Source organism: Malania oleifera, chromosome 8 (genome assembly GCF_029873635.1).
Source record: "Malania oleifera isolate guangnan ecotype guangnan chromosome 8, ASM2987363v1, whole genome shotgun sequence".
Classification (NCBI taxonomy): Eukaryota; Viridiplantae; Streptophyta; class Magnoliopsida; order Santalales; family Ximeniaceae; genus Malania; species Malania oleifera.
The window spans coordinates 7,780,306-7,793,292 of NC_080424.1; the positions used below are offsets into that span (position 1 = coordinate 7,780,306).

A 12,987-nucleotide genomic window follows, 5' to 3' on the forward strand; every position below is an offset into this window, starting at 1 on the left:
TACATTCATGAACTTCTTAAGAATTGAGATGTTGACATTTGCAAAATTCGTTCAAGTGACAACCCAGCAGATCTATTCACAACAGCATTGTCAACTTCAACTTTAACTTTCAAGAAACATGTACATAACATTGGAATACGACAACTTAAGGACATTTCTTAATTGATTGTATTTTTTAGGGAAAGTATGAATATTGTACTCGTTTTCCTTCGTCAAGGTTTTGTCCCACAGGGTTTTCTTTAGCTTAGGTTTTAACGAGGCATATTCATACTGTATAGTCATCCAAGAGGAAGTGTTGTAAAACATGTATATTTATGTGGATAACTATCTAGATAATAGGTTACAACATGTGGTATGCCGACATAATGGTTCATTATGTAGGTAACTTTTGAGATGTCAATGTATTTGCCTATATAAGGACATGTTTTACAATAAAATGAGATAATAAGATGATTAGCAACATCTAGTTCCTAAAGAACTAAACTGTTGAATTTCTATAGTTCTAAAGTTTTTTTTTGTATTCCTCTTTTTATTTCATTTATAACAGGAAACTCATTTTTTTTTCTTATATTTTTCTTTTCTATTAAATACTATAAAAAAAAAAAGTTTGTTTTAATATGACTAAAAATTTAAATAAAATAAAATATTAATGATGTGTAAAATCAAAATTTTGTTTATAAATTTGGTATATATATATATATATATATATATAATTTTCTTTCTCATTTTTCTTGATAACCAAAAATGAAAATGAGGGTTCCATTATTTTATTTTATTTTTTCCTTTCCCTAATATTTTCTAAGTTCCAAATGGGTCAAAAAAAAAAAAAAAATGAAATGTACTTTAATATATACTAATTAAGGGAACCAGTGTACCCATCTCTTATGACAGAGGTGGTGTAATGACCCCCAATAACTTCTCCATATTCATGTAAAGCTAGAGATGTAAAAACCCCACGTTGCCATAGGTCTGAAATTAATAATATGAAACCATCCATGGAACTTTTGTTGTGTGATTAAATTACTACAAAACCAGAAGAATGTCTCAGCAGGTCCTGTTGAAGATGAACCCAATATCCACTGCCAGTGAGGACTGCATCCCTGTAAAGCAGATTTCCTGAAGAGTTTGAAAATCTTCTTCAGTTTTCCCACCTCTTAGAAGTGAAGAAGCCTCCCATTCAATATGAACCATTTCAGATTCATGCGTGATACAATAGCTACCAGCAGAGTTATGAAACAATGTCCACAGGTATTGTGGAGTCGTGAACTCTTTCCATAGCCTTCTTTGCCTGGGATGAGAGTGAAAATTGCAATTAGATGTAGAAAGTCATGTTAAGAAAGGATTGTTGAGAGAGAGGGAGAGAGAGAAAGAGAAGCACACTGAAAAAAAGACAGAAAGCATACTTCTTGATCCCAGTTAGTTCGTATGGTAATGGTAAGAAGCAATGACGCTTGCACGAAGAGTCCACAGATGAGCCCCGTCCACAGCCCCTATTACATTGAAACCATTTCAGAGGAAAAAATATATATAATTTAAAAAGAAAAATGCTCACAAGTCCCAGAGGACATAATCTAATAAGAATGGAGAAATGGATTATTACCTTCCCCCCGACATGGAGGACAAAAGCTAATAAAATAGCAGAAGGGATTCCCACCAGATAATATGATCCAAGATTGATAACTGCACCAATTTTCTGCCAACCACATCCTCTAGCAGTCCCTGTATATGTTCATTGAACAGATTGGCTACTGAAGACTCTAGTCTAGATGCTTAATTTCAATACTCAAAGCAATAATTCACAAGATTTACAAAAAACAAAATCGTTAAGAAGTTCTATTCTGCTTATGGAAATCATATCTCAGGAGAAATCAGGGTTATGAGGTTGGTAAGAGTTGTGCTTTGGATTGGCTAAGAATTGTTGAGAATAAACCCCAGAACAAGCAGAGTGGCAAAGCAAATAAATGAAACAAAGAAAGACAACACGCACCAACAACACCATGATTTACGTAACTTGATTTCGACGTCCATATCCACAGGCAAGGGTAGAGGGAGTTTTCATTATGAATCGAATAGTGGTGCAGCAAAGATGCAAGGATCAAAATCACACAAATGCTCATACCCTAGTCCCAAGTACATCCAACCTTGGGCCGAGAATGTAAGACTTGTAAGTGTTGAACCCAAAAACTAAAGGAACGAAAAAGGATTTTGAGCAAAACAAGAAAACATTTTCAGTGTCTCTTAAAATAAAGAAAATGAACACAACTAGAATCAAGAGAAGCACACAAACTGTCATACCAACTTGAAACCACTCCCTCATAATGCTATTTTATCCACTGAATATACAAAGTACCTGAAAGAACACACTGTATCCCATCTAGGAAGTTGGACGACGCAACAAAAGGCAACATGATTGCTACATATCTGGCAACTTCTGTTTCATTGCTATAAGCATAACCCCAAATGTTGCGAATCAATATCAGCACTGACCCAACCAAAACACCCTCAGTAATGGCAATTACTAACACAACACATACTGCCATTCGAGCTGTTCGTGGATGCCCAGCTCCTAGTTCATTTGAGACTCGAGTGCTGCAAAGGAGAAAAGAAAGATAGAATATTAAACTGGGTTATGGGAGTTTTGGAATTCAACCATGCTTTTATAGGGGGGAAATTGAGAAGGAACAAAAAAAAATGCCACAATTTTTAAATGAGGTTACAGTCTATTGACTATAGCTAGTATATATGCTTTAGGACAACAGACCTCACAGCACCACTGAGTCCAAATGGGATCATCCAAACAATTGCACCTGTATTGAGGCTGGGAAAAAATGTGCCTAGTCAGCTAAAGGAAGAGTAGAATCTATACAAGATATGAATAAATCAGAAACAAATTTTCAAGAATATTCTAATAATTAAAAAATATAGATGGATTATCAGTGGACTAAGACTAACCTGATAGAGAGCACTGATGTTTCTAACTTTGGATTAGGAAGAAGACCAGATAAAAGAACCATCATTTCAAATGACCACATTTCCAAGCTGTTCAAAATCATGTTAGTAATGTGAATTAGAAGCTTCGGATGCAGGAAATATAAATTTCAATACCTAATCATGAGATACATGAATTATGACAATGAATGATGTCCTCGTGCATCATTAGGCTGCTGGTCAACATATACATATTTCTATCTCACTGTCCTTTTAATACAGAACAAAGCAATAAGATTTAGGAACTAACCAGACCATAAGGGCAGAAGGAACAGCCAGTCCAAGAAAAGGGAGAATATTGTGTAGGGCTTCCTTTGAAAAGCCAGTCCATGTTTTTGCACATGAGGAGGAAAACTTGACAAAAAGCGCCAACAGCAACACATTCATCCAATAAGAGATGGCATTCGCCATGGCGGCTCCTTTGACTCCTAGGCCCGATTTGAGCACAAGAATCCAGCAAATGAGAAAATGAAGCAAAGTTGTAATACCAGAGGTTATCATCATTGGGAAGACAATATTTTGGGTCTGCAGGAACCTGTTAAGGCACTGAAGAAGGCCATATGCGAAAAGAGAAGGTATCATGAATCGGGCATAAACTTCAGCTTCCTTTGATATTTCAGGATCTTGGCCGAGAGTCATGAGAATGGATCCTGTGTTTGCCCAGATAACAGCAAGGGGTATGCTTACAAGCAAAAGAACAAGCATGGCTTTCTGCATGTGAATTCCAAGCATATGGTACTGCTTTGCCCCATAGGACTGGCCACATAATGTATCCAACGCACTTGCCATTCCCATCTATTCCAAATATAACACAAATCATATAAACATTCAGAGGAGAGATACAAAATAACTTAAAATGATGCATAACCATCAATAACACCATCCCAATAAATCAACGAGTATTTTAAAGTGAAACTAAATAAGGTTTTGCGGGTTTACTTTTGAGGCTGTGTATGTGTGCAGAAAGCACACTACCTTTTTTCCTCTTCCTTGAGTTTGCAACTCGATGGAACCTCAAACTCAGGAAAAATCCTATCCCTCATGGGCCGCATACTCATAATACACGCTTACAAAATCCAATTGGTGCACAAATACCCAATACAAAATATGGTCACGGATCACGGCCTTTTATTTAAATACTCCAAAAGCCCGAAATTCATATTAATAGGGGGTTTATTGAAATAAACTTTGGTGGTACATGAAATTCTAACAGTAAGTGTACACTTTTACATGACAAAAGCATATCAAACAAGAAATGAATATATAAAATCACTATATTGATGATATTTTTTTTCCTTCTGAGATCCGACAAGAACTCAGTTGTCCAAAGATCTCAGGAACAAATTTTGTTCTTACCCGAGAATTAACAGTAACAAAACATTAATAAGAACAGCACCATACCGTTTTAAGAAGGCTAACAGGGACAGAAATGAGATGGTTGAATAAATACTGAATGACACTGTTTTCCAATGCATTGAAACCTGAAGATGGGAAAGAATGATTAGACCCCATACCCAGAACAGGGCTTAAGAACCAAGTTTCTCGAGAAACTAACAGAAACCAAACTCATGAACAAAGATTGTGCGCAAGATGAGATGAGTGATCGTAATTTATATCCATCTTTAAGAAGAAACCACCATAACCCATCTCATAACCTAATGTAATAGTGCTGAAAATGGATATAAATTGAAAGGAAAAATTTCAGACGCCTGCTAAAAGCAAGAAGAACGAGGCAAAGGAACTATGGAGAAAGTAAGGGAAACCCAGCTCACCAACAAGCTCACACCAGTCACAGTTGCAAAAGAAGCGGCCATTGAAGCACAGAGAGAGATAATTCACCAATATGACCAGAGGCCCAGCTAACTACAATTGTTTCTTCACTTCTTCCACAATCTCCTTTCTCTTTTTATGCTTCTCTCTCCATTGAATCCCAACACGTTTGTTTCAGATGTGTGAATCAGACGTGAGCTGAGCGATGCCTTTTGGTCCTCCCTGCCCATTTTTTTCCCGATCTGCTTCTCTTCGCAGCAGAGGATGAACAGAGAAGGAAGAATGGAGGCGGAGAGGGAGAAAAGAATTTGACATTTTTAGTAGTAAATGAGTTTCGGGATTGGGAAATTTCTTTAAGTGGCTCCAACAATTCGAAAAGTAGTGATTTACATACAACAAACGGGAGCGCCGGATGTACATGGAAATGGAATAGAACAGGAACCCTCTTATACGACCCGCAGCAGTAGTACCATACTCTGTTCTGGTATGCCCCTGTTTGCACATCTGCTATTTGATTTCATCACTCCATCTTCTAAGAATTTTTGCATGACAAGCAAAAAAACTTTTTAGGAGTCTCTTATTATGAATGCATGTGTTGATGGATGATCTAACGAAATTCTCAAGTTGTTCTTATGAAAATGAAAATAAATTAAAATTTTAAAAATTACTTAAAATAAAAAATAATATTATAGAGCTCATTTGGAACTTTCTGTGCTATGATCATTTGAATTTTGGTCTAAAATACTACTACTTACATTAGGAATTTTGCAATCCTTATAATCTTGGAACACTAGAATGAGCAATTCTACATATATAGGCAATTATGACTCACTAAGTTTTTTCCATTATAATTCAATCATAGATGTTTTTATTTTTTTTTTAACTCGTTATCATGATCATAACACTTACTTCTTTCTAGTATTCATCCGTCATAAGTGACGAATTTTCTAATAAAGTTTAGGAGGTGCCGTCCTCTTTTTTTAAAATTATATTTCAACCCCTGTAGGTTTCTCTTGGGAAAAAAAATTCAGCTTGCCAATTAGTAACAAAATAAAAATGTAGAAAAAGATTTCAAAACATTCTATCTTTGTTCGATTCAAGGACTATAAGAGCAGAGCATGTATTACATATTGTGATTTCGAATATAACAAGCCACTACAATTTGGACAAGATGCTGAAAATACATTCAAACGCTCTATTTAAAAATGAATCAGATTTTTGGACAATTCTACACCAACTTCACGTTTAGATTACAGAAAAAAAATGGAAGTTTAAAAGGAAATAATGAAAGAATCAAATGGAAAATTTAATTCTGTTATGTAATATTCTAATCCATTCATTCCTATACACCAAATTGATTAACCATTTTATTTGCATGTGATATTTTTTTTCTTTTTTTTTTTAATAAGAGCGGCACCTCCATTTATTTATTGATAACTTTTCACTTTTGGCGGAGGAATACCGTAGTTACAAGACAATCAATGGAAGATAACAAAGACAACAAGTTAAAAATCTCCCAAAGAACAATACCAACATCCAGTCAAAAACCAGGTTACAAGTCCAAACAAAACAAAACAAAACATTACCTACAAAACAAACCTCACACAACAAAATAAAACAAAAGATAAATAAAATAAGACATAAGGTAAAATCAAAAGGAAATCAGCGAAACATACCTCATATAAGTTATACACATCTTCTCCAATTTATACAAACCATTGCTAACTCTAGAGAGTTGACTACTATTTGTAAACAAACTATTCCCCCTCATAGCACCTTATCGAGCTAAGGCATCTGCCACTTTGTTCCCTTCTGTATACCAATGATTTATCGAAAAATAATAAACCAATAAACTACTCCCAAAAATCTCACAAATACCACAAGGAGCACTTCCTAGCTCTTATCTAATTAACTATAATATTCGAATCACATTCAATATCAATACAGGTATGACCCAAATGTTTGCAAATCTTTATTCCCTCTCAATTCAGTTTCATTATTTGAATAAGAACCAAAATATTTTGAAAAATCAATCACAAAAGAACATATATGGTCTCTAAGGATGCCACCACCACCCGCCGGCCCTGGGTTTCTCAGGCTGCTCCCATCCAAATTTAGTTTCAACCTTTCTTGCCTTGGTTTTAATCATCTCACACTTTGCATAGTTTTAATTCTTTTATTCCGAATTTGTACTTTCAGATTCTATAATACCCGAAAATTAGAATCCTTTAACTGAACCATTTCTGTCATGTTCCTACTCAAAACCTCACCCAATACTTAATGGAGAATCACACATCATTACTACTCTCTAATTTGCACATGACTACATGCTACATTTTATTTGTATGTAAATTCTCCAAGTTGTCCATGGGCTACATGTTCTCTCAAGTAAATAGTAATCAAAAAAGACTCTAGCCTTTTGCTCTTGCAATGGTTTTCTCTTTTTGGTTCTTTTTGAATCGAATCTTTCTTCTCTAGAGAAGTACAGAGGAACAGCAGAACTTTCCAATCTAGTACATAATATGATAGCTTGAAATGGTGATGCACTAAAAATGTCTGAAGTATATTTATTTTTAGGTCATTGTTTCATTTCCTCTTTAAAGAATCCGGCCACATAAAGTATGCATGTATATGGTACAGTGGTGTACTGCATTTTGACCCATAGGCCAGAAAATTCTGCCATGGAAAATTTATAAGCATTCAAATCAGAAAGGGATAAGTCTTACACGAAAAAAGCATATGCCAAACAAGAGATTATAATCTAAAAAACTTGAACGATTGCTGATATTTATGCCTTCTGGAATCTGATAACATCTCAGCTGTTCAAACATCTAAGTAGTAAAATTTGTTTTTACTTCAGAGTTAACTGTGCTAACAACTAGCATTAATAACAGCAGCATGATATGTACTGTTCTCCTATGGATTCCCATCTGCCCAAGAAACGCTTACTAGTTATTGAAGACTGCAGATGGGACAGAATGATCAGAAGAATCCATACTGAGAACAGGGCCGAAGAACCAAGTTTCCCGAGAAACAAACAGAAACCAAACTCATGAACAAAGATATGAAGGGCAATAGATGAGATGGGTCATCATCATTCGTATCCATCCATAAGAAGAAACCGCCATAACCCATTTCTCAACCACCCATATAGCGGCCCTCCCAAGTTTATTAATAACCCTCATCCTGCCTTTTCATATCTTGGTTCCCAACCTGATGTCATATTGCTAAAATGGATATAAATTAAAGAGAAAAAAACAACCATCACCAAGTTTCTCGACAAACTATCAGAAACCGAACTCAAGAACCAAGATATGAAAAGGCAGGATGAGATGGGCAATCACCCATGCCCATCATCTATACGAAAAAGCAGCCATAAGGCCCATAACCCAATTCTCAACCTGATGTTACACTGCTAAAAGTGGATCGAAACTAAAGAGAGAAAAAGTAAATCTCAAAACACTGAAAAACAGGAAGAAGCATAGAAACCATGCATGGAGGGAGAAGGAGAAAGTAAGAGAAACCCAACTCACCAACAAGCTGAAACCGGTCACGGTTGCAAAAGAAGTGGCCATTGAAGAACCAGAGAGAGCTAATTCCCCTAGATGACCGACAAACATCACTGATATCATCTGCAAGAAGTACTGCAGAAGACTAACAGAGACCAGAGGCCCAGCTAGCCATAGTTGTTTCTTCACTTCTTCCACAATTTCCCCTCTCCTTTGTCTGCTTTTCTCTCCATTGAATCCCAACTCACAATTTCCTTCGGAGGCACGAATCAGAGGTGAGTTGAGGGAAGCTTTCTGGTCCTCCCTGTCCATTGCTTCCTGCTCTGCTTCACCTCAGAGCAGAGCGGAGAGAGAGAGACGCGCAGGGATAGAGGTAGCTAGGGAGGAGGAGCACACCAGGGTGCCAGGGACAGCCGCCAAGGTCATTATTTACATTCAGACAAATATGAATGGCGAGAAAATTTGGAATATTTTGGATTTACATAGACTGACTTCATATGGGCACGGCTCTGTATATAAAAGACCCTTATTGATAACTTTGCCCCTCAACCCTTCAATGAATCACATGCATAATTATATATGCGTGGGGGTGAATTAAAGGAGACTAAACTTTTATTGCATTGGTTTATCTTCACTTTTTTTGGTTTGCTAGGATAATTTAATTTTAAGGATTTATTTGGATTAAAAATTTTATTTAAGAAAAAAATAAAAGGGTCAAATACTATTAAAAAAATGATATATTTTTTATTTTTATTTTTATTTTTTTTATAACAATGAAATATGAGAAATTATAATAAAATTCAGAGTTTGCTGTATAACTTATTCACTTAATTAGTGAACTAGTTTAGACGTAACCTCTGTTTAGAGGTCGTTCAGATCAAACAAACAATCTTTTAATGATTGATTTGTCAGTTTTTAGGATGAAAACAACATAAAATGATTGGCCTCTTTGGCTATCAAAATTATTTATAACTTTTAAATAATAACAAAATATAAGATTAATTTTTTACTTTTTCAACGTTTATGCAGAAAACTTAAAAAAAAAAAAAAAAAACACGTGCTTTTTTTGTGTGCGTAAAGTTAGAAAATTAGAAACAATGGGATAGTTTATTATTTTAGATAATTAAAAATGAAAAATAAATCTACAACTTAAGAGCGCCTTAATCTCCACTAGTATATGTGGCATCCACATTAATTATATGTGTGATCATAGTCACCAAAAATTATAAAAATAAATCATAAGTTTAATTAAAAAAATAAAAATAAAAATAAAAGCCCTTGTTTGTTGGGAGCTTGGGATTGGAACTTCAAATTGAGATTTGTGTGGATTTAAATAACATATAATAAAAAATTATATAAACTTTAGTTCAAATTCACACTGTTTCATAGTCAAGACATAAAACAAACATGCTCTGAGATTATGTTTAGTTTTAGGAATTTATATTTTTAAGAATTAAATTGTTATAGTGCAAGGATTTGATAAATTACAAAAAAAAAAAACATATATGTCCATCAAATATCGAATAGCAAAAGAATATATATTTTCATGGTAAATATTAAAAACTATCGTAGTGTCTTATTTACACTTATAAAATGGACATTGTGGAATTACAAATCCTCAAAAAGGAACCCAATAGCTCCTTACATTAATTCTTGCTAAAAAAATTATTATCTTAATAGCTTATTTTGTTTGCTATATTATTTTTCATTACATTTCACTTTTAATTCATTTAATTCCAGCGTACCAAATATATATGTTATCCGAAACTCCTACTTGAATAAGTCATTTGGACCCACTAAGCTAGCATTAAATTAGGAAAATCAAAATTGTTACCTACCCATTGATGCATTCTTGATAATTTCACCCAAAAAAAGAAAAAGAAAAAAAACATACGGATCAGCGTCTTCCACTCCCAAATCTCGCTAATCATATTATATAATTTGTAAATATTATGATAATTCATACTAAAAAAGATTAATTAACTATACATATTACTATTTGTAATGCATAAAATTTACTCCACGTAGCTTTAAAAAAAAAAATCCAAAAAGTTTGGAAAGATTGAAAACCCAAGAAGCATTGAAAACCCAAAAGCCCAAAAATAATCACCGAAATTCATATCTCATCCAAATCCAGGAAATTAGGTCAAATCTAACTCAATTTGGTAACTGGGCTCCAATTAATTTTGATTTGGTAAATTAAACCCAAAGCCCAATTCCTTAGCCCATTAAATTTAGACATCCAGCCGGCCTGGTGTCGCTTTAATCCAAGCCCAATCATCCCTAGCCTCACCTAGGCTTTCCCTAAGCCCCAAGCGTTCCCCACGTGCATGAGCATGCAATAGCCCAAGGAAAGAAAATGCCCTAGTCTCACCAACACTTCTCTTCTTCACTTGCCCGTAGAAAGGCATGCACATCCCATACAAACACACTCATTTCGCCTAAGTAAATGTTGTAGACATCTTGAGAGGCATCCTCTTAACCAAGAAAATGCTGCAAAACTCTTAAAAGACTCTCCATGCTAATAGTGTTAGATTGGAGGAGTCCATAAGCGTGTTTGATACACATAAGTGAATACCAATTTGATCCAAAAGTTTAAGTCTATTGGATCTTGGGTCCAACCATGTATATAAGCACTTATCATCCACTCACTTTTTTCAATATGAGACAAACTCATTAGTAGAATTCTCAACAATCTCTCCCTCACTTGTGAGTTCCAATCGCTCCCCTTTGAATGGAAGCTCTTCCACTTGTGAGTTCCAACTACTCCCCCTTGAACGAAAGTCATCTTCTCCCTCATGGGACTAATTCTCCAACAATCGCTCAAGTGGGCCTTATCGCCGCACCATACATGTCTCGGATTGTATTCCATGTGAGCCTCCGAACCAATCCTACCTTCCACGTCTTGACCTAATTTGGATCCATCTTGGCAGCTTAGATGATCTTTCTTTAGCCTCTGTCACACACTCCCACTCCCAGAGTTTGAACCGTCGGCTCTGATACCACTTGTTAGCACCGTAGGAGTCCATAAGTGTGCTTGATACACATGGGTGAGCACCAACTTAATCCAAAAGTTTAAGTCTATAGGATCTTAGGTCCAACCATGTATATAAGTGTCCATCATTTACTCACTTTTTCCAATGTGGGACAAACTCATAAGTGGAATTCTCAACAAAGAGAACTGTACCAAATTTTTTAGAGAGATAGAAACAAGATGGAAAACTCTAGAAAAATTATTGTGCGCTTTAGCATTATTCTCTACATCTTTGATAGAGACCAGTTCCCTGTTTGGTTGGTTTTCTTGGGAGGAATTATCTTGGGCCTTATTAAGTTCAAGTTTTCTAATTTAACATTTTTTCATTGGATTGCAAGTAGCTCCCACACATGTAGTAAAAGATGTATATGCAAAAGAAGGATTAGAAGAATCTCTACTAAGAACAGGGCTGAAGAACCATGTTTCTCAAGAAACTAATAAAAACCAAACTCATGAACCAAGATATGAAGGTCAATATATATGTGAGATGGATCTACATATATGAAGAAACAACCACAACCATTTTCTCAACAGGATGTTGTATTGTTAAAAATGGGTTTGAACTTAAAGAGAAAAATCTTAGATATTGAAAAATAAGAAAAAGCATAGAAACCATGTATAAAGGGAGAAAGTATAAGAAACCTAACTTACCAACAAGCTACAACCAGTCATGGTTGTGAAAGAAGTGGCCATTGAAGCACCAGAGAGAGCTAATTCACCAAAATGACCAACAAACATCACAGATATCATTTTCAAAAAGTATTGCAAAAGGCTAATAGAGATTAGAGGCCCAGCTAACCGCAATTGTTTCTTCACTTCTTCTACAATTTCCTCTCTCCTTTTTTTGTTTTTCTCTCCATTGAATCCCGACTCGCGATTTCCTTTACAGGCATGAATCATATGTGAGTTGCGGCATACGTTTTGATTCTCTATCTCCATTGTTTATTTTGCTCTATTCCTCTTCTGAGCAGTGAACAAGGAGAGAAAAAGAGAGCTAGGGAGTCCAAGGGGGACAAAATTACCTTTTAAGTTTGAGATTAATGTGACCTCGGTGACCTAGATTAATGATATTCTCCAACCAAACGCTAATAAGGAACTCTCCAAAAGTTAAAAAGTCATTATTTATGCCCAAACAAATGTTAGTGGTAAGGAAACTTGAAAAGAATTGATTTGTGCAAGACATATCGCATAAGAGTACACTTTCACCCACTAAAAAAATACCTTTATCTTGCGTCTAGAAGCATAAAATTCTATCATTTTATTTAAATTTATTTGGTTTTCTTTCAAATCTACAAAATTCAAATTCAAACCTCCAAATTCATTCTACCAAACACTATCTTGCTTTGTTTTATTAGAGTTTTATTTGAGTTTTTCTTGGCAATTTTACCCCTTAACACACAATGCACACGCAGTGAATTCACGTAAAGGAGACTAAATTTTGTTTCATCATTTTACCTTTATTTCTTTTGTTTATTAAAAGAAATAAACTATAAAATTTTTATAATTTTGGGTACTCATTGCTCAAAGCACAGAAACCAAACCAAAATTTGATGTGAGGATGACACATTAGTCAAAATAATTACATCAAAATAGAGATTTGAAGCGTGAATTTCATATTTTAAATTTGAATTTAAAATAAAATTAATATAATTTTATATTACATTTTATCCAAATCTAACATCCAAA

At 34.8% G+C, this 12,987-nt stretch overlaps 1 protein-coding gene across 2 annotated transcripts; it reads right to left on the reverse strand.

Moving 5' to 3' along the window:
• Nucleotides 1-943: 943 nt before the first annotated feature.
• Nucleotides 944-12,388, reverse strand: LOC131162081 (protein DETOXIFICATION 16-like). 2 transcript variants are annotated; one of them, XM_058118217.1, is made up of 8 exons: nt 11,953-12,388; nt 3,239-3,783; nt 2,953-3,039; nt 2,762-2,818; nt 2,351-2,589; nt 1,601-1,719; nt 1,404-1,490; nt 944-1,288 (listed from the first exon to the last, which is right to left on the reverse strand). In XM_058118217.1, exons 1-8 carry the CDS (start codon nt 12,238-12,240, stop codon nt 1,229-1,231), a joined length of 1,482 nt encoding a protein of 493 aa, XP_057974200.1. In that variant the 5' UTR covers nt 12,241-12,388; the 3' UTR covers nt 944-1,228. The 2 variants fall into 2 exon arrangements, with proteins under 2 accessions (XP_057974200.1, XP_057974199.1); XM_058118216.1 differs by lacking the exon at nt 11,953-12,388 and adding an exon at nt 8,292-8,815.
• Between the last annotated feature and the right edge of the window lie 599 nt (nt 12,389-12,987).

Excerpts from the sequence above, each read along its gene's own strand:
- LOC131162081 (XM_058118217.1), bottom strand. The coding sequence starts at position 12,240 with ATGGAGATAGAGAATCAAAACGTATGCCGCAACTCACATATGATTCAT. Across the intron at positions 1,720-2,350 it reads GATACAGTGTGTTCTTTCAG|GGACTGCTAGAGGATGTGGT; the intron begins GTACTTTGTATA and ends GAACATATACAG. Across the intron at positions 1,491-1,600 it reads TCCTCCATGTCGGGGGGAAG|GGGCTGTGGACGGGGCTCAT; the intron begins GTAATAATCCAT and ends TCAATGTAATAG.